At 38.7% G+C, this 21,781-nt stretch overlaps 1 protein-coding gene across 1 annotated transcript in view; it reads right to left on the bottom strand.

The window, feature by feature from the left end:
* Window positions 1-1,409: 1,409 nt before the first annotated feature.
* Window positions 1,410-21,781, bottom strand: part of LOC115221209 (5-oxoprolinase) — a 180,558-nt gene continuing 160,186 nt past the window's right edge. Inside the window, 6 exon segments of the mRNA XM_036510593.1 lie at window positions 1,410-1,671; window positions 8,845-8,942; window positions 9,679-9,839; window positions 16,913-16,995; window positions 19,826-19,900; window positions 20,468-20,617. Coding sequence (XP_036366486.1) covers window positions 1,465-1,671; window positions 8,845-8,942; window positions 9,679-9,839; window positions 16,913-16,995; window positions 19,826-19,900; window positions 20,468-20,617 — 774 coding nt within the window. The 3' untranslated portion in view covers window positions 1,410-1,464.

Genomic DNA, 21,781 nt, shown 5'->3' with positions numbered 1-21,781 from the left:
CCCTTAACCATACTACTTAAATACAGGTGTTAAGTACAAAACATTTTAAATGTACACTGTGTGGATGTGTAAGGACACCTTAACATTAACCCTAACCTTAACCTTAAAAACTAACCCTCCCCTTCATATCGTTATGTAGATACTTCTGGATTTCTGTATTTAAGTAGTGCTGTGAAACTAATGGTTTCTGTGTGTTCTTGAATGGCTTACAAACATCTATGCTGCAATTGTTTTTGTTTCAGCACACGATCTCAGATCAAGTCACTTGCTATGCAAGTACATCTCCATAATTTTTTTAAATCACTGTGGAGAAATGTCAGTAATGACCTTCTTAGGCTCTCCAATATTTTAAATTTCTAAATAGAAACAATTGGGGGAAGGGAGTGGGGGTTGCAAAAAATTCAAAATTTCTTAAATTTTCTTTTTTATAGCATATAAATGGGGGAAAATATTGAAAAACATCAATACATGCGAGAGTGATAAAGAAACAAGGAGGGTTGTCTTTGGATATGCTAGAAACAACAGCCAAATTGACCTTAACAATTTTTAAGAAAATTTTTACCAAAAATGCTCTTCCCATGGTTTGAAGTGCAAAAAAATATTGGCCAAAATAAGTCCGGAGTGGGATGATAAGGGACAGGGTGTAAAAAAAAAAAGAGTTTAGAAAACATTTTTCATACAAAGAAGACCCCACCCCCACCCACCTACCCATCATTTCAAAGGCTGTGGTTTAAAAAAAAAATTAGGAAAATCCCTGAAATAATTTTTCCCACAAATTTCTTTATAATTGTAATCTATGCCGTTTGAAAGGGATTTGTATAAATTTTCATTAAAAGATACCCATCTTCCTGAAAGTTATGAGGGAAAAAAGTCAGATTGTGTGAATTTTCCAAAAGTCCTCTTTCCAACTCCTTGGAAAAATTCTTTCTCATAAATCCCTATATACTCTGAAGTTACAACATCTAAGTGGTGTTTGTAGAAAATTTTGTTAAAAAGTATTCATTTTTCTGGATGTCATGAAGCAATAAAGTCGGGGGTATGTACATTTGTAGTAACGTCCTTTCATTTATATGATTTTTTTTCATTTCATGTTTATTTCGTTCTTTGTTTGCAATGTTCTCTTTCCCCACTCTCTTTCTCACACACACTGCAAATCTTACTGAATTGAAATTTCTATGTTACTTTGAGGGGAAGGTAAAACTTGACAAACTGCTTCTCCCTCTGTTGTTGGACTATCGTGATGTTTGTTTAAAAAAGAGAGATTATGACTGTGATAAAATAATGAAAGCAGTAGTTACTAAGCAAATGAGCACTATTATACAAAGAAATTATTAGAATTGGGAATCAAATGTGAAAATATTATAATCAAGGAGCTAGCAGAAAACCGTTCGGTTATCTTTTGAAAATAATTGATAACAATAATAACAAGAATTTTATTAATACAATTCAAATGCACAGAAAGAATTATGCAGACTCTTGGGCAAGTTTATAGTTATAAACACTCCCCTTTGTTGCATATTGCTGTCCTTTACAAAGTTTCTTCTTTGCAACTTCATTATCTTCATTCTCATTACCACAACCATGTCTGCTTGAAATATTATGGGACTGTACAGAATCACTTAAAGGCACACCATATCCTCCACCACCAGGTGTCACTATGCTCAACATATCCTGGAGAGGAATTAAAAAAGAAAAAAAGAGTGTTACAACTGAAATTAGGAAGAGAGGAAATGGAGAAGTAGGAGTGATGAAGAGTGAGAGAGAAAGAGAGAGAGGCTGACAAACAGATAGAGGGGGGAATGATGCTGATGGGATTGAACTTTCATGCATTTGAGAGAGAGGGGGGAGGGGTGATGTCTGTCCTGGAGTATTTGTCTGTGTATTGCATAGCTATCCACCATGTTTCAGTGTTAAAATGTAACAAATTTAAAATAAAAAAGTAGAAAAATGGAATTTATCTGAAAATTATACACCACCTGGAGAAACTTTTCAACAGTGTACCTCATTCTGTGATATAGTGCTCTTTGAGGAAACTAGGGTTAGATTAATGGCTTGTGCAAGCTGTACAGACCATGTACAGAGGTACTGTCAGTAAAGTAAGCATTAACAATGATGAATTTAGTATACAGATAGGTGTTCACCAGGGTCCAGTTTTCAACCCCCTCCTCTTCATTATTCTCTAGGCCATAACAGAGGAATTTAAGGCTGGTTACCCATGGGAAGTACTATAAGCTGGTGATCTTGCTCTGATAGAATTTGTAACAAGACTAGACAAGGAATTCTAGGTGTGGAAGTAAAACCTGGAATCGAAGGGCGTTTGATTAGCTTAGCAAAGACAATGGTTCTAGTAAACAAGAAAACAGGCAAGACCCTGCCTGCTTCAGGTAAATGGCTATGCTCCATATATAGGAAAGGCAGGCATTCAATTTGGGGTATCCAATGCAAGCTATGGATAGACAAGAGGTGCAGTTGTATCAAAGGAAGGTTAATAGATAAAGTAGTTGTGTGTGGCAGGTCTGCAGGTACAACTAAGAATGTACAGGAAATAGACTTCTTCGAATGTCTGAGGAAGAAGGTAGTGTCTGCATATGTGGAAGATGCACAGAATTTGTAAAGTCTACAGATGCATGAGGAATTGATTTTTCAAATGCTTTGGAGGCTCTCTAGAAGTAGTAGATAATTTCTGTTACCTAAGTGACCTAATTAGTAGTGGAGGAAGATGTTTCAAATGTGTAATTACTAGAATAAGAACAGGCTGGAGAAAATTCAAAGAGCTTCTAACTCTGCTGGAAACCAAAGGTCTCTCTCTCTTCAAGAGGAATGAAGATTGCATGATGCTTGTTTATGAACAATGCTACATGGTAGTGGTACATAGGTCCTAAATGCAGAGGACATACAAAGACTAAAGAGGGATGAAGTTAATATGCTCTATTGGATGTGCAGTCTCTGTGTACATGTATTACAGGGCTAGTATATATATAGAAGACTGCATTGGTTTGGTCATGTTATGCAAATGGATGAGGATAGTTGCCTAAAGAGGTACCAATCACTTGAAGTGGATGGGGGGACTTGTGGAAAAGGGAGACAAAGGAAAACATAGGATGAAGTATCGAAGGCTGATTTCAAAAGACTAGGATATCTGGTGCTCTGCTTTGCACAAGAAGACTTGTCCACCACAGCAGAATTGATATCCTAAAACCAACTTGGTAAATGCTTGTATGTACAGAGCTCTGCTCCATCTCCATTCTCTAACACTCATCAGTTCTCTAATTATGGTATTACTAGGGCACCCATTAAACGATGTGTAGTTTAATGTCCTATTTTTTCTCATGTTTACCCAAAAGTAATTGAAAGTATCAATAACCAGTTTTACATATATTTACATAAATCTATATATATATATATATTATACAATTTTATTAAATATTTTATACACAGGATAAATCCACAACAAAAATTAAATAATAAATTTAAGTAATAATCAGCAACTGCTCAAGAACTGAGTGTGTTCACAGCCAGTGCAAAAAATTGTTAATATCTACCTGGCTTTGATACTACACACTCCTGATCCCAAGCGGTTACATTTAGAAACAAAATAGTTATAATCAGCAATATACTGCAACTACTCAGGAACAATTGAGTGTGTTCGCAGCCAGTGCAAAAATTGCTAATGCATACCTGGCTTTGATACTGCTCTCTCCTGATCCCAAGCAGTTACTTTTGAAAATAAAAGGGAAATAGAATGTGTACTTATTGAAATTCATCTTTAAACTGTTTGTTTTAAATAATTAATCTGCAAATATTCATATAACAAATAAATATTACAATATTTGTATACTGAAAATGTACAATTTAATCTTAATATATCAGATGTATATACAGGGAGGTTTTTACATTTAAGCTAAGATTTTCTCGTTTTTCGATCTTTTTTTTACATTCATTCACTATTAACACTTTAAATGTATTACTTACTAACAGCTAGTTTTCATGAGCTAACCATTGAAAATGTCCCCTCAAAATATAATTTTATCTCTCATGTAATTTTGTTAAGATAATTACTTGTTTCTCGGTCTGTTTATTTTCATTATTATTACCATTATTTTCGTCCATCTTACTATGTCCCCAAACTAAACTTTGTTTGTTCGCAGTATACCTGCCATTTCCTAACCTCACCACCAATACTGGTCCTTTCCCACTCCCACCATATCTTCCTACCATCTACACTGGCTGTCTCTCTCTCCTCCCACCACCATTATCTGATGTCTCTTCTCTCAACCTCTCCTCCTCACTGGGCTGTTCTCTATATATTACCTGCACTCTTTCTTTCTCTCATGGGACAAACACAACTAGCCCAGTTGCCCACCAACTTAGTTGGCTATCTTACATTTCGTTCTGTCCAGAAATCTGTCACTACCATTACCAGATGTCTCTTCTTTCAATTTCTTCTCCTCACTGGTGCTGTTCCTTATATTACCAGCATTCTCTCTGAAACCAGGTTATCTGCCTATGGATATTCCAATGTTAGATTAGGTAGGGAGTCAGCTAAAACTGGCTGCGTTTGTCAAGGAAGAGGGGGATTGCTGGTATGACGGTGGGTACCAACGGCAGGAGAGGGTTCAGACAGAGAGAGAAGAAACAAGCTCATCCCTACATACACACAAGAGCACTCACACACAGGAACAAGCACACATGGACAGCCGAATAGCTTTCTCCATCACTTGATGGCTATCTTTCATTTTGTTTTTGTTCCAACTAGAAACATGGCATCAACTACCCAGGAATTTTCTTTGGCCTTATCAAGTGATGGAGAAAGCTATTCGGCTGTCCATGTGTGCTTGTTCCTGTGTGTGAGTGCTCTTGTGTGTATGTAGGGATGAGCTTGTTTCTTCTCTCTCTGTCTGAACCCTCTCCAGCTGGTGGTACCCACCATCATACCTGCAATCCCCCTCTTCCTTGACAAACGCAGCCAGTTTTAGCTGACTCCCTACCTAATCTAACATTGGAATATCCATATTTTGCTACACCACTTAAATTTACATTATTCGAAGACCATAATGCTTATGATTACAATGCCACTAACACCTGCTACTACCTCCAGTAGAGGCAACAATCTTAACACGCTTGAATGTTGTCAGGTCAGAAGTGAGAACAGGTGAAGCATGCCTAAAATGCAAACATGACAACCCCCTCTTCTTTTCAGGCGCTGAATAACATCTCTCCTTGCCAAGCCTCACCCCACATTCCCTTCCCAGTTCTCAGAGTTGGCACTGTCAATGTAACCACACTGAAAGGTAGGTCTAGTGAGATTGTAGAGATGCTTGAAAGGAGACGGGTTGGTGTATGCTGCATACAAGAGGTAAGATGGAGAGGAGTTTCAGCTAGGGTCCTCACAGGCAAGGCACATAGGTATAGTCTTCTGGCAAGGTAACATGGATGGAGTAGGGGGTGTAGGCATACTCCTTGTGGAGAAATGAGTGGATAAGGTCATAGAGGTTGTCAGGGTATGCAATAGAGTGCTTAAGCTCAGGCTAGTCCTGCAGAATAGCACAGCTAGAATTATCTCTGCCTACCACAGATATTCAGAAAACAGACTCCATCACATACCAGGGGAAGAACCTAGAAGTAGTTGATAGCTTCCGCTACCTAGGTGACCAAGTCTGTAGTGGGGGTGGATGCTCAGAGTATTACCACTAGAATAAGAATAGCCTGGGTAAAATTCAGAAAGCTTCTACCCCTACTGGTGACAAAGGGCCTCTCACTCAGAGTGAAAAGTAGGTTGTATGATGTATGTGTGCGAACTGCCATGCTTCACAGCAGTGAAACATGGGCCGTGACTGCTAAAGACATGCGTAGGCTTGAAAGAAATTAAGCTAACATGATCCGCTGGATGTGTAATGTCAGTGTGCACACATGACAGAGCGTAAGCACCCTGAGAAAAATGTTAGACATAAGAAGCATCAGATGTGTCGTGCAAGAGAGACATTTGTGTTGGTATGGTCATGTACTGAGGATGGATGAGGAGAGCTATGTGAAGAAGTGTCACTCCCAAACAGTGGAAGGAATCCAGAGTAGAGGGAGACCCAGGAAGACATGGGATGAGGTGGCGAAACATGACCTTCGAACATTGGGCCTCACAGAGTCAATGTCAAAAGATCGAGACCTCTGGAGGTATGCTGTAACTGAGAAGACCCAGCAAATAAAGTGAGTCCACAGCAGCAACCTACACGTGTGCCGCATAACCAGCCCACTCAAAAGTACCTTGGATCGTAGGGTGACATGCCATGCGTGAGGAGACCTATTGAGTCAAGTACATCAACATCAAATCAAATGGAAATTATAGTTGTGAGCCCCGTGCCGGTAGCACGTAAAAAACACCATCCAAATGTGGCTGATGTCTGCTGCTTTGACTGGCTTCCGTGCCATTGGCACGTAAAATGCACCATCTGATTGTGGTTGATTCCAGTTCCTCTGGCCCGTACCAGTGGCATGTAAAAAGCACCCACTACACTGTCAGAGTGGTTGGCGTTAGGAAGTGCATCCAGCTGTAGAAACACTGCCAGACCAGATTGGGGCCTGGTGCAGCCTCCTGGCTTCCCAGACCCCAGTCAAACAGTCCAACCCATGCCAGCATGGAAATGGACGTTAAACGATGATGATGACAACTTCAGTATATACATTTCTAGTTAGTTTCTGTTTATCATGATAGTCCCAACATTTTAGATTTGAATTGTAATTGAGGAATTCATTTTGGGTTCGTGCCAGGGAAAAGTACTACTGATGCTATATTTCTGGTGAAACAGCTGCAGGAGAAATACCTAGCCAAAGATAAGCCCCTGTACCTGGCTTTTGTTGCCATGGAGAAAGCCTTTGACAGGGTTCCCTGATCCCTTATCTGGCGGTCACTGAGGAAACTAGGGATAGACGAATGGTTAGCGAGAGCTGTGCAAGCCATGTACAGGGATGGTGTCAGTAAGGTGAGGGTTGGCAACAAGTACACTGAAGAATTCAGGGTAGACGTAGGGGTCCACTAGGGTTCAGTCCTCAGCCCACTCCTATTTATCATAGTCCTCCAGGCAATAACAGAGAAATTCAAGACAGGATGCCCCTGGGAGCTCCTCTATGCTGATGACCTTGCTCTATTTGCTGAGTCACTATCAGAACTAGAGGAGAAGTTTCAAGTGTGGAAACAAGTATTAGAATCGAAGGGCCTTAGAGTCAACCTAGCTAAAACCAATACAGAGTAGGAAGGCAGGTAAACCACAAATCCCTTCAGGTAGATGGCTCTGCTCGAACTGTAGTAGAGGTATAGGTAGAAACTCTATAAGATGTACCCAGTGTAAGCTATGGATACATAAGAGGTGCAGTAATATCAAAGGAAGGCGAACTGGGAAGATAGTTTTTGTATGTGGCAAATGCTCGGGAGCAACAAACACTGAAAATGCGCAGAGAACAACTTCCGCCACATTCCAGGGAGGAAAACTAGAAGTAGTTGATAGCTTCCGTTACCTAGGTGACCAAGTCAGTAGCTGGGGAGGGTGCACTGAAAGTGTAGCTGCTAGAATAAGAATAGCTTGGGCAAAGTTCAGAGAGCTCTTACCTCTGCTGGTGACAAAGGGCCTCTCACTCAGAGTATAAGGTAGACTGTATGACGCATATGTACGAACAGCCATGTTACATGGCAGTGAAACATGGGCTGTGACTGCTGAGGACATGCGTAAGTTCGCAAGGAATGAAGCCAGTATGATCTGATGGATGTGTAATGTCAGTGTGCATACTCGACAGAGTGTAAGTACCTTGAGAGAAATGTTGGACCTAAGAAGCATCAGATGTAGTGTGCAAAAGAGATGACTGCACTGGTATGGTCATGTGACGAGAATGGATGAGGATAGCTGTGTGAAAAAGTGCCACACCCTAGCGGTTGAGGGAACCTGTGGAAGAGGTAGACCCAGGAAGACCGGGGATGAAGTGGTGAAGCACAACTTTTGAACTTTAGGCCCTACCAAGGAAATGACTAGTGACTGAGACTTTTGGAAATATGCCGTGCGTGAGAAGACTCGACCAGCCAAATGAGACCATAATCTTGTGGCCTATGCCAGGGGCGTAACCAGCACACTTATGTGTACCTTTTCCTTCTTTGGACACTAAAACGCTGCTTGCGAAGATCTGTTGACACAAGTGAAATCAAAATGAAATTCGATGACTGGCGTCCGTGCTAGCAGGGTGCAAATAGCACCATACGAGTGTGATCACTGACAGAGTGGCTAACCAGCTTCCGTGCCAGTGGCACTTAAAAGGCACCATTTGAGTGTGATCATTACCAGCGTTGCCTAACTGGCACTTGAGCCCCATGCTAGTAGGGTATTAAGAGCACCATCCGAGCATGATTGTTGCCAGAGCGGCTATCTGGCCTCCGTGCTGGTGGCACGTAAAAGACACCAGTCGAGCGTGATGTTACAAGCATCACCTTACTGGCACCTGTGCCGGTGGCATGTGTAAATGATTCGAGCGAGGTCGTTGCCAGTACCACCTGACTGGCCCCGTGCCAGTGGCATGTAAAAGCACCCACTACACTCTCGGAGTGGTTGGCATTAGGAAGGGCATCCAGCTGTAGAAACTCTGCCAGATCAAGGTTGAAGCCTGATGCAGCCATCTGGTTCGCCAGCCCTCAGTCAAATCGTCCAACCCATGCTAGCATGGAAAGCGGATGTTAAACGATGATGATGATGAACACTAGCTTCCCCACTAGGGATATACAAGCACACACACACACACACAAAAAAGAACAATAAGTTCTAAAAGTGGTGGTCCAGCATAGCTAAAACAAACTAAAAACATATGACTTACTCCTGCTGTCACATGGACAGATGTCTTGCCACCAAGATTTACAACTCGACCATCTTTATAAAACAATAAGTTACTTCCTCGCTGACCTGGCTGACCTCCTGTAATGAGATATGCAATAATTAACATTGAAAGAAAGAAACTTGCTAAAAATAAAAATTGTTTACACCTATGTAACATCCCTGACTGAGCAGGGCATTCTGGCCACAATCATCTGGTCATTTTTTTTAACAGACACCGTGTTTATTTTAGGAGTTTATTATGGAATGCAGACCTCTCTTTTTTAGGGGGTCAAATATAATTTGAGGGAGATTTAGTTGTTAATTCTAGCAAGTCGAGCAACTATAGGCAGTGCATCAGTCTTGTGATAAAGACCAAATGATTGGGCAGACCTATGACCAAAGATGTTATAGCCATGACAATCCTGTGTGTTATTGAAACAGTGTACACAAGATCACATTATTTAATGCATAGGTAATGTCAATAGTTATATGCCTGCCATGCAAACAGGTATGGCTGGTCTGTGGTTCACTGAGTGAAAGAAGAGGGGTGTAAGCACTTTAGGAAACAACAAAGACTTGATGACAAACAAGATATAAGCCAACTTCCTCAAAATCTTGTCCAACCTATTCTAGCATAGAAACATTGGACATTAAGGCAAAAATGAAAAATGATGATGAAGTCAATCAGATTTCCATTGCTCATTTCTAAAGTTCAACATGTTAGCAAAGTAATGATGTTATTTAACCCCAAGTCAGTCCTGATGTTCATTTGAGGAGATTCAATGTAACAGGATCTGAACTGACTGTCTATCGAACTTAATAAAAAGTTACAAACCTTTCAGTCCATAGGGGTGGTAAACTCGCCTTTCAGTCAGAACTGACACCTGAATGTCTTTGCGGAATAAAAGTTCTCTTGTGATGCCATCGCCACCTCTGAATTTTCCAGCTCCTCCAGTCCCAGGACTTAAAGAAAAGTTCTGTAATACAACAGGATATCTGAAATCAAGTGGAACAAGAATTATATATATAAATATGTATCATCATCATCATCATCGTTTAACGTCTGCTCTCCATGCTGGCATGGGTTGGACGGTTTGACTGAGGTCTGGTGAGCTAGAGGCTGCACCAAGATTAATCTGATCTGGCAGAGTTTCTACAGCTGGATGCCCTTTCTAAATCCAATCACTCTGAGAGTGTAGTGGGTGCTTTTACATGCCACCGGCATGAGGGCCAGTCAAGCGGTTCTGGCAACGACCATGCTCAAAAGATGTTTTTATGTGCTACCTGCACAGGAGCCAGTCCGGCGGCACTGGCAACGACCATGCTCAAATGTTGTTTTTCACATGCCACAGGCACATGTGCCGGTAAGGCTACGCCAGCAACAATTATGCTTGAATGGTGCTTTACATGTATCACCGGCACGGGAGCCAATCCATGGACCTGGCAATGATCAACTCGGATGTGCTGTTAACATTCCACTGGCCTCAATAGGTCTTCGCAAGCAAAGTTCATTCTCCGATGAATGAGGGGTACTCATAAGTGGGCTGGTTATGCCCCATGTTCGCATGTGCTTTTAACATTCCACTGGCACAAGGGCCAATCAGGCGGTACTGTCATCGGCCATGTCAGCAATTTTGATTTTCATTTCACTAGCCTCAATAGGTCTTCAGAAGTAAAGTTTATTGTCCAATGGATGAGGGGTATCCATAAGTGGGATGGTTATACCCACTGGCATAGGCCATGGGCTATGGTCTCACTTGGCTTGTCAGATCTTCTCAAGCACAGCATATCTCCAAAGGTCTTGGTCACTAGTCATTGCCTCTGTAAAGCCCAATGTTCAAAAGTCATGCTTCACTATCTCATACCAGGTTTTCCTGGGTCTATGTCTTCCACAGATTCCCTCAACTTTTAGGTTGTGGCATTTTTTCACACAACTGTCCTCATTCACTCGCAACACATGACTATACCAGCACAGTAGTCTCTAATGCATGCCACATCTGATGCTTCTTAAACCCAACTTTTCTCTAAGGGCACTTAAACTGTGTCGTGTATGCACACTGACGTTACACATCTAGCGGAGCATACCGGCTTCATTCCTTGCAAGCTTATGCATGTCCTCAGCAGTCATGGCCCATGTTTCCCTGCCATGTAGCATGGCTGTTCGTACACATTCGTCATACAGTCTACCTTTTACTCTGAGCGAGAGGCCCTTTGTCACCAGCAGAGATAGGAGCTCTCTGAACTTTGCTCAGGCTATTCTTATTCTAGCAGCTACACTTTCAGAGCATCCACTCCCGCTACTGACTTGGTCCCCTAGGTAACAGAAGCTATCAACTACTTCTAGTTTTCCTCCCTGGAATGTGGCGGAAGTTGGTCTCAGCGCATTTTCAGTGTTTATAGCACCTGAGCATTTGCCACATACAAAAACTATCTTCCCAGTTAGCCTCCCTTTGATATTGCTGCACCTCTTATGTGTTCGTGTGTGTGTATATATATATATATATTAGAGGGAAACCACTATGTAGACACCCTTATGCTAGAAATAGATCCGCTATGGTCTTACCACTAAGAAATGTTCTCAAGAAAAATTTAGCAAAACAACCAAAGCGTAATTGAGCAAGACAAAAGAAAAAGCAATAAAAATATGGATTATTCACATACATGTTTCACTATTAACATATTACATAAATGTCCATAGATCATCGGTGCGACCGTCCAGATGAATATAATTTGCAGGTCTGCATACTAGGACGTCCGCACAAAGTCAAACTTGTAAAACAGTCCTACCCATTACACTCGTGGTTACTATTTCAAATGTCCTCGTTTTGGTGTGCTAAATTACCGGAAAAACTGATGCTGCAGATAATACTTTACTGCAGTGGCCTTTGCCGGTTAGAGAATGTATTAATTTAAATTTAAAATGAGGGTGAGAAATTAGATATTAATTTAATTAACATCGATTTCACACCAGTGGTCTAGCATATAAAAAAACTGAAGGTTCAGTAAAATTCAGAACATTTCTTGGTAGTAAGACCGTAGCGGATCTATTTCTAGCATAAGGGTGTCCACATAGTGGTTTCCCTCTAATATGTATATAATACAATTCACAGTGTCCGGTGAATATTAGCTGTTTTTGTTGACATTAGGAAGGGCTTCCAGCCATAAAAAGCATGCCAAAGCAGACATTGTAGTCAATACAGTCCTTGGATACAGCAGTTACTGTCAAAGAATGCAACCCATGCCAGCATGCAACATGGACATTAAATGATGACGACAACGATGATGTTTGATTGTCTGGCTGACAGGTGCTAAAGATCCATATAGTGACTTGTTTGATATATGGTCAGCATAAGAGATGTTAAAGGCCTTGTGCAGAAGTTGGTGTATGTACTGTCATTGAGCCAGCAACTACATGAAAAACACACACACACATCCAGAATAAAGGCTGGCTTGAGATAAATTTTTCTGATATTGAATACATTAATATCTTCCAACACAAAGAAAACCGGGGGAACATTCCAACCAAAAAACTTTCATCGAATGCAAGCCCAACAACCTTGATGTAATTGTTTGGGGAAAAAATAATCTTATATTCCACCATATAGAGTAAATGATCATATCCTTTTTACATACATCAGCAAGTCAAATGAAGCTGTTTTTTGTTTACCAAGGGTTGTAAGTTCCAACAACCATTACCATATGAAGTCAAGTTGTTACACAACATCTAGTAAGTAAAGGACTGTTGACAAGGGAGTGTGAAGTATGTTGATACAGTTGTTAAGACCATATTGCTAAGCTGGCCAGTCTGAAGCTACAATAACCTTTTTGATACCAACTTGCCCACGACCACCTTTCAAGCTAACATACTAACTCTGTTTTTAAAGTTATCTAAATTTAAATTTCATGCTTTTTCTAAGTATCACTTTAATGTTAAACCTATATCATTTTAAAGTAATTAGGAATTAAGGTAAGACAGAGTGTGTAAATAAAGACAAATTAATACAGAATCAGGCATGTAGGAGGATTAACAGATACTGTATACTGGAGGATATATGTTGAAAGGTATATGCGTATACTGGTTTTTAGAATAGGTAAACCATATTCCTGCATGTTGAAAATAGGCCTAAAAGGATTGACATAGGAAGAGCATCTGTCCAACTCATGCCAGAAAGGAAAAGCAGATGTGATGTTGATATATGTTGGAGAATGAATAGATTTGCCATGTACTGGAGAATTAAATCCAGTATGTTAGAGGATTAGTAAATATGTTGGGTTGGTAGATCTGTTGGGGAGGTTAGCAAACCTGCTAGTGGGGTAGTAGCTATGCTGGAGGTTTAGTAGGTATACTGGATGGTTATTAGATATAATAGAGGGTTAGTAGATATGTTGGAGAGTTGATAGATATATGGGGTAGTGTGGGGTGGGGGTAACAGATCTGTTATTGGATCAGTAGTTATGCTAGATAAGTTAGATGGTTAGTAGACATGTTGGAAGGTTAGTAAACATGTTGGAGGGTTAACAGATAGGTTGAAGGTTAGTTGATGTGTTAGAGGATTAGTAGATACTAGCATTATGACCCGTCGTTGCCGGGTCATAGTGCTAGTGCATGTATATATGTGTACATATTACATGTACATCTATATATATACATCTACATATAAAATACAAAGTTATATCTTGATATCGCTAGTGATAATAATACTGAAAATATATAACAGACTGGAATTGTAGGCCCGTCTCTTGCAATTTCGATCAATTGTATCTTGTCCTCCCTCTTGTATAGAAGTGTGGCTACAATCCAGCCTACCTCTACTTCTGGGGGGACATTTTAAATTTTTATCCAGGACGTCCTACGTCCCAGATATAAAGGTAAAAATAAAATATTTCCACTTTGCAAGGTTCGAGTCGAGTACTCCCTTGCACACTCTGTTGACTCGAACTTTGCTTCTATTGTGGCGAATTTACCGCCTCTGGTTAGATATCTTTCATAGTCGCACCAAGACACTTTTCAATGGTGCTTTCCTCCAGGTATTCAAATCTTTTTTTTTTCTTTACATTGTATACTTTATAGACAATAGTCTTTTCTTTAATTTCATTTTTTATTTCGTTTGGTGGTGTTATCCTAGATTTACCGTCTTTGTTGGTGATCAATCCAAAATAGGTTTGTATTTCTTCCATTTTAATTTTAATGAGTTCAGCCCGCCGACAGCTGCAGCGAAATTCATTTTTGGACTTTCTTCTATCGAAGGCATTCTAACAAAAATGCTTCCGTGTAAACAGTGAAAATATTGTCAATTTCCCCAAACAGGGACACAATTCAATTTTTAAACAATAACCAAAGCTCCTTCTCCCAAAGGGGGAAGGTTACAGTTTACAATTATTTAACAAATGCAGCACAACAGCGAGGAACCAATAAATGTGATAACAATAGTTAAACAGTAATAACAATAACAACAAACCTTACGGTGAATCAAAAAGCAGTACGCAGTTGAAGCTATAGTCTTTTATGTATTAGAAATAAACCAACAGCAGTACTCAGTAGAAGCGGCTGTTCGAGAAAACAGACATTACATACAGCCAAACTTCATATAGATACTTAATGCTAGCTAATTAGCAGATAATCTAATGTAAAAGCCGGGATAAACGGTATTTCGGTATGTGCACACCTCCATCTGGACTATTCCATTTCTGCACGCTAATTTTATTTTTAATTTATTTCCATTCATGTGAAACCACTTATTCAAGTTCAAGTCATTGATGCAATTTTATACCAATTGCTATTTTTACTTTTGTTATGTTACGATTATATTATATTTTAGTTTGATTTTAATTATTACTTACTACATATAATTCAATTGTCACTATTATCTCTAATTTTTATTGTTAAAGTGAAAGTATCTGACATAAAATAGAGAAATGTTTTTGTTTCACTTTTAACACGTAATACTGAAATAGTGGAGAAGATATGATATTGCTATGGGCTCGCCCTAGGCAAGAAGTTGAACATTTTTTTTTGCCCATGAAACTACATGGACCCTAAGTAAGGCATGTGTAAAATTTGAATGAAATTGGTTGTGTAGTTCTCAAGTTTTAGGGAATTGTAGTGGAGAAGATATGATATTGCTGTGGGCTCGCCCTAGGCAAAAAGTTAAAAATAAAAATGCTGTGACAACGTTATATATACGAGTGACATTAAGTTAGTTGGTCAGTCGGCGCGGGACAGCCAGCTAGCCAGAAGTGTGAGCGGAGTGGATAAGGGAGTGAGATGGAGATGGTGGAGTCGGCAAGAAGCAATGACAAAAATGACAAGCGTGGTCTGGAGAAAGACAGACAGTGAATGTGAGAGATCACAAGCGAGAAGAAGTAAGTAAGGAAAATGACAGTGAGAGACATTTTGAACTCGGTCTGATATATAATTTTTAACTTTTTGCCTAGGGTGAGCCCACAGAAATATCATATTGTTGCGCCACCGCCACTCAGGACCCTAGGCCTTTCGATTCCACCACGGGCCCTAAGTCGCGACAACAACGCTCAGCAAACTGGAAATCCACCACGGAAGCGGGGGAAGGCCGCGACGACGCAGCCAGAAACCAACACAACAACAAAGAAAGAGACATAGCAGGCGCAGGTTGCGTAATTTAACAATTTTTTTCAAAACAAAATCAAAACATTCCAAAACAAAGGTTGACAAATAATATACAGAGTTCGAAAAACAATCAAATGCATTTAAACATAATACAGAGTTCGAAAAACACAAATCATTCAACATTTGACTCAATACAAAGTTCAAAATCAACAGTCTCCAAGTTCTCTTTTTTTTCTTCCTTTTCTTTTCTTTTGAAAATAGCCCACAACACGTTTTTTTTCCTCATTTCTTTCTCCTTCTTTTTCAGACATTTAAACATCGAAATTCAAAACACAAATAAACACATTACCGCATGTTCCTTGCCTGCAACACTCCCTGAATCATCACAAAAACTCCCACTCCCCGGACCCTAAGTAAAGCATGTGTAAAATTTGAATGAAATTGGTTGAGTAATTCTCAAGTTTTAGGGAAACACACAGACAAACACACATTCTCAGTTTTATATATATAGAGATGTTGGAGTGTTAGCAAATCTGTATGGGTTATCAGATCCGTTGGAAGATTACCAGATTTGTAGGAGGGTTACCAAATATGTTGGAGGATTTATTAAATATATGTTAAGGTTAGAGGATTGAAAAAGAATGGATGGAACCAAATTGGTAGAGCTGCTAAAGTTCTGCAGGACTTTTTTCCAGTTCAAATTCTGCTAGGGTCAACTTATTTTAATCAATCCTATCAGAATTGATTAAAATAAAGTAGTGGATTTGTACAATTGTTAGAGCATCTTGGGAAATACCTTGCAGTATTTGTTGTCTCTTTGTGTTCTGAGTTCTTGAGTGCTAGACTTAAATCCATCACTCTGTTTAACACCATCAGCTTCTCCTTGGATGCTTTTAGCACTCTGTCACAAACATTCAGGTAAGGTCTCTGATTTCAGAATAACTCACCTGCTCCAGCTAATCTGCCACCAAAATGTCTAATTTTTGTTGTGGTATCATAGCTCATGTGCTTTAATGATCTTGGGAGTTATACCAATGGAGTGAAATTCCTGGTAGGGCCTCCCTGGACAGATTAAACAAAAGAAACCAGACTAATATGGACCACCTCTTGCCAGAGGTAAAAATGGGTTTGCATAAAATTAATACCCCTACTTAGAAAAAAGCAAAGTTAAAGAAGCATCAATGACAATTCAAAACCAACACAACCTGGGAAAAGGAAGGCATTCCTTCAAGGATACATGTGATGTGGTGCAGCAAAATCCAAAAGGAAGCTTCAAGGAAAAAGCAGGGATGCAAGTGAAGACAACCTAAAGTCAAGAATAGTTAAGAAAAGTAGTTGATGGTCAATGCTCCATAGGGTGCAAAGGGCTTTAATTCATATAAAACAATACCAACCAGTCTTGCAAGTCCTGAAAAAATAAAGGGTCACGAGCATTGTCTTTCCCTCTTGGAATAAAAGATTAAAAAACTGACATATGGCTTACCTACGTTCTAGAATCTCTGGATCAGTAATCCTTGTGTTAGTCATATGGGTGTGGATTCCACTTCGACCATTCCAGCCTGGACCCTAAACAATATAATCAATGTAATATGAACAAAGAATTTTATTAAGCAACTTTTGTTGTTGGGCAGTTGAATGATTAAGCTGTTAGTTAAGCTATCTATGTTGCTTCACAAACAAACAGGAGAGTCAAGAGCTAATGAGGAAGCATCATAAGCTAATAAGAGAGCACTACAAGATAACAAGAAAGTTCTAAATGGTTGCTTGACCTGCTAGAAAAGAAGGCCATGGAGCTTGTAGAGTCTATGTCTCCTCTATTCACACAAGCACACATTGGTGAAAAGCCAAATACATTTCATTTATTCACTAATTCCTCCTTTATTCCAAGAACAAGCCACTCCAGAACTTTAGATTATGTATCTAAAGATATTGAAAACCTCTTAAGGAAATTGGAAGCAGTACTTCCAGAAATGTTATGGTCCTATATACCTACATATAATGATTAAATTTTTTTGTGAAACTAATACTTAATTTTTTGAAATTATACCCCAACTCCTTTTTTTCTTTTTTGAAGTTGCTAACAAACTGCCACTTAAATTTTTACTTTTTTCTCTAGTTAAGAATAAAATTTAATTTTATGAGAATGAAGTTCAATACATCACCACTCCTTCCCTGAATTGCATAGTTATGTCCAATAGTATCAAAAAACATTTTCCTTAAATGCTTGTTGTCGTCATTTAGCACTCAGTCAATGCCAGTCAAGCATTCCAGTTGTGATCATTCCATCTTCTTGTAAACTGATTTGATGACTGCATTAGCCAATGGGTCCTTTCTCCTTTTTCAGATGGTAAGGTGTGGTATAAGGATGACTTGGTTAAAATTTTTAGAGGCTCCTCACACAATATTGGCACTGCCTTCAGCCCAGGTCAGCTCTAATGGATCAGATCTATGATCAAAGATGTTCTGGCCACAATTATCCCAAATTTTTTCTTTTTCCAGACAGTGCATCTATGACAACATCACCCAATACATTCTACTCCATTTAAAATGGTGTGGTTGAGGGACATTTGGCTGCTACTTAAGTAGCCAAATGTCCCTCAACCACACCATTTTAAATGGAGTAGAATGTGTTGGGTGATGTCATAGATGCACTGTCTGGAGTAAGTTCAAAAGGTACATTTAGTTACACTCAATGTTTTAGTAAATATTCATGACATAATTATCTATCTCTGTCATTATTCATTCGTTACTAACTTAATTACCAACAAATCTGGAAAAACTACCGTATATTTGATTGCCTGCTGCAATATTGGAAAAATTTATTCTACTTGTCAGGGTTGATCATGTATTTACATATGCCACCAATATAATCAAAGTGAAAGGTAAAGGCCAGTACTGTTTGGCACCAGTTTTGTCACATGTATCACCTGTATTGTCACATGTGTCACCAGTATTGTCACAGATCAAATACTGCAAAATATTTGTCCATTTAACAATTCTACTGACATACTATCTGGGACAAGTGCTTTATTTTACTGACCAAGGAAGATGAAAGGAAAAGTTATCTCAGTAGAATTTGAACTCAGAAGTTGTAATTAATATTGCAAAGAATTTTGTCTAATGCTCTAATAATTCTACCGATGGTAGTAGATATAGAAAAAATATAATATAATTTCTAGATAATTTCTTGCAACACATGCCTAGAAATATATCTATACAAGAAGCCTCAAGTCAACTGCAAAACAGTCTTGTATTTACAATCCTGTAACTTGAATTCACAAAAATAAAACATTTATCAGAGCAAGGGATGGGAGTAATTAACACATGTGGTAACTATTCTTGCTTAAGAATTATGCAAAAGGGAGAGAGTGGAGGAAAACTAGGAATGATAAAAGATTGACAGGTATGATGACATTTTTAATCACCAAGGAAAAAGAACTTATTCATCAACAAGTTTTTGCAATTAGTAAACCTACCTTTATTATCATTAACAATACTTCTATTTAATTTACTCTTCTGACCCACAAAACAGCATAAGTAATCAAGTATGAGGGTGCCTTTATGAGGTAACTCTATCAACAAAAAATGGCAGCCAAATATCTTTTAAATTATGCCTATCTTAAAAACATATGAGAACATATTGGATAATGTAGTACCAGAGATACTATGTATGATTGAAAGAAAAAAGATTTACATGGTCACAGCTGGAATGTGTTGAAACCGAGCCGAGTAGAGGCTAAACAACATAAATATAGAAAAAAAAATAGTTGTTTGTTAGAAACAAAATTAAGTGTGCAATATTCAACATACCAGATTATCTGAAACCTTCATAGTCATATTCTAGTACAGAGAAACAATGCTAATAAGAATCGTCATCAGCATCATTTGATGTCCACTTTTCCATGAAATTTGTTTGAGGCAGATTTTTTTGTCTGGATGCCCTTCCTGCTACCAACCCTCACATGTTTTCAAGCGAAGTAATATTTTCCCATAACTGGATGTGTTTTCATGGAAAACTAGAAATGGAAAATCTCACTTGTATGATGATGATGCTCATTTATAACCATCATGTGTATCTAGAAAAGGGTACTCACACTCATACACACATGAATGTGTGTGTGCACATGCACACAAACATATATAATGAGTTTATTTAAGTTTCAGTTCACCAAACTCACTCACAAGACTGGTTGACTTAGGGCTATAATAAAATACTTGTGTCCAAGGTGTCACACAGAAGGACTGAACCTAAAATCATATGGTTGGGAAGTAAACTTCTTAACCACACAGCTATGCTTGCACCTAAAAAATGTTTAAAATATTAACAGAGCAGAAAAAGTGGAACAAAATGAGTAAAGAACAAGGCAAAACAATCTTGAGATTTTAAATTACTCACAGCCCCAGCACCTCCAGCAATTGTTTCGTAGTACCCTATGTCTTGGTCTCCAAACGTTATGTTGTTCATACAACCCTTGAAAGGATTAAAAACATTTTATAAAAATAAATGGATTCTGTTTTAAGTGGTATGTTAAGTCTTTTCATAACAAATGAAGCAAAGTTGTTTTGTTGTGTAACTGAATACAAAAGTTTATAAACAGCACCAATATTTACAAGTGGAGAAACAATAGTATACTGCAGTGTACAAACAGTACAAATACCAGTCATGCAGTAGATGACTGGCAGGAAACAACAATGTAGCTATAACAGCAACTGACAGTGTAAAAACTGCAGTAGATGAGTGTAGAAACACACATGGCAGTGTAAGCAGCATATGAGTGAAGGAAAAATATATAAAGTTATAGAAACAGCAGTATACACAGCATAGCAGCAGTAGTGTAGAAACAGCAATACACAGTGTAGAAACACCAGTACTACTGTAGAAATAGTAGTACTCAGTTTAGAAACAGTAGTATAACAGCATAGAAACAGAAGTATAACAATAGTGTAGAAATAACAGTGGCAGTGTACAAACAACAGCTACACTACACTATAAAAACAAAAACTACTAATTTAACACAATACATATGATTGCAGTTACCTGAGAAGCAGCACATATTTGAAAAGCTTTTAGAATGACATCTACAATTCTCTGGGAGGTGAGGACATTACCACCAACAACTGCAGCTGTTTCTGATGGGTCAAGAATACTACCTTTGGGTATGATTGTCTTCACTGGTACCAGGCAGCCCTGTAATGGTATTAAACAATTTGTAAAATATCATATGGGTTTTAAAATAACATGAGTTAATGATAGCTTATCACACTGATGAGCAGGCAAGCCATCTATTTAGGTAAAGATAGAAAGACATATAGATAAGCAGACATCTTGAGAAGCAGAAACTGACAAACTAATGAGAAAATTAGCATTATTATGCATTGGCAAAAATCACTTCTTGAAATCTGATAAGCTTGTAATAGAAACAGAAGTACTGATGACTGAGTAAGGTCATATGTTAGAAAACAGAACTATATACTCAGTGCTCCTATCTCTTATGATAAAAGGCAGATTTTCTCTGCCTGTTCCCATGTTCCTTTTTAATACAATTCTAAAATATAAAAATTGATCAAAATTGCAAGAGACGGGCCTACAATTCCAGTCTGTTATATATTTTGAGTATTGTTATCACTAGCGATATCAAGATATAACTTTGTATTTTGTATTTTATGTGTATATGTATATATATAGATGTACATGTAATATGTACACATATATACATGCATAATATATCTACCCATACACACATACGCATACACACACACACACACATAGGGGCAGGTGTGGCTGTGTGGTAACAAACTACGTTCCAAACACATGGTCCTGGGTTCAATCCCACTGTGTGGTGACTTGGCATGTGTCTTCTGCTGTAGCTTCAGACCAACAAAAGCCTTCTCAGTGGATTTTGTACATATATACAGGCATACATACATATATATACATGCATACGTACATATTCGGCATAAACACTCTATCACTACAACTAATAACTGTTGGGAACACTTTCAAACCTGCCTTACATTCGAACCGGAATCTCAAAAACATTGTCCGTTTCAGCGCCAAGCTCAACTACTCTATCCTGACATGGAGGGTATCAGCAATGAAATCTATAACAAAACACTCATTGACGTTGAAGACAGAATTGCTAAAGTGGATGGAAATGAATTGTCGACGTATGGCCTGCCACAAGCATTCAGGTCAGGGTCAAATAGCCTTCCCACTGTTGTCATTCGTGAAACAACCTATGACACTCAAGCGCTTTCAAAGTACATTGTTGAAAATGAGCCTAAATTACTTCCGGACCAGCTGCAGGCCTACAGAACTATTCTTAACAGTGTACGCCAACGCGAGGGACGA

Source organism: Octopus sinensis, linkage group LG18 (assembly GCF_006345805.1).
Source record: "Octopus sinensis linkage group LG18, ASM634580v1, whole genome shotgun sequence".
NCBI lineage: Eukaryota > Metazoa > Mollusca > Cephalopoda > Octopoda > Octopodidae > Octopus > Octopus sinensis.
The sequence above is the reverse complement of the archived record's forward strand: the minus strand, read 5'-3'. Positions and strand labels throughout refer to the sequence as shown.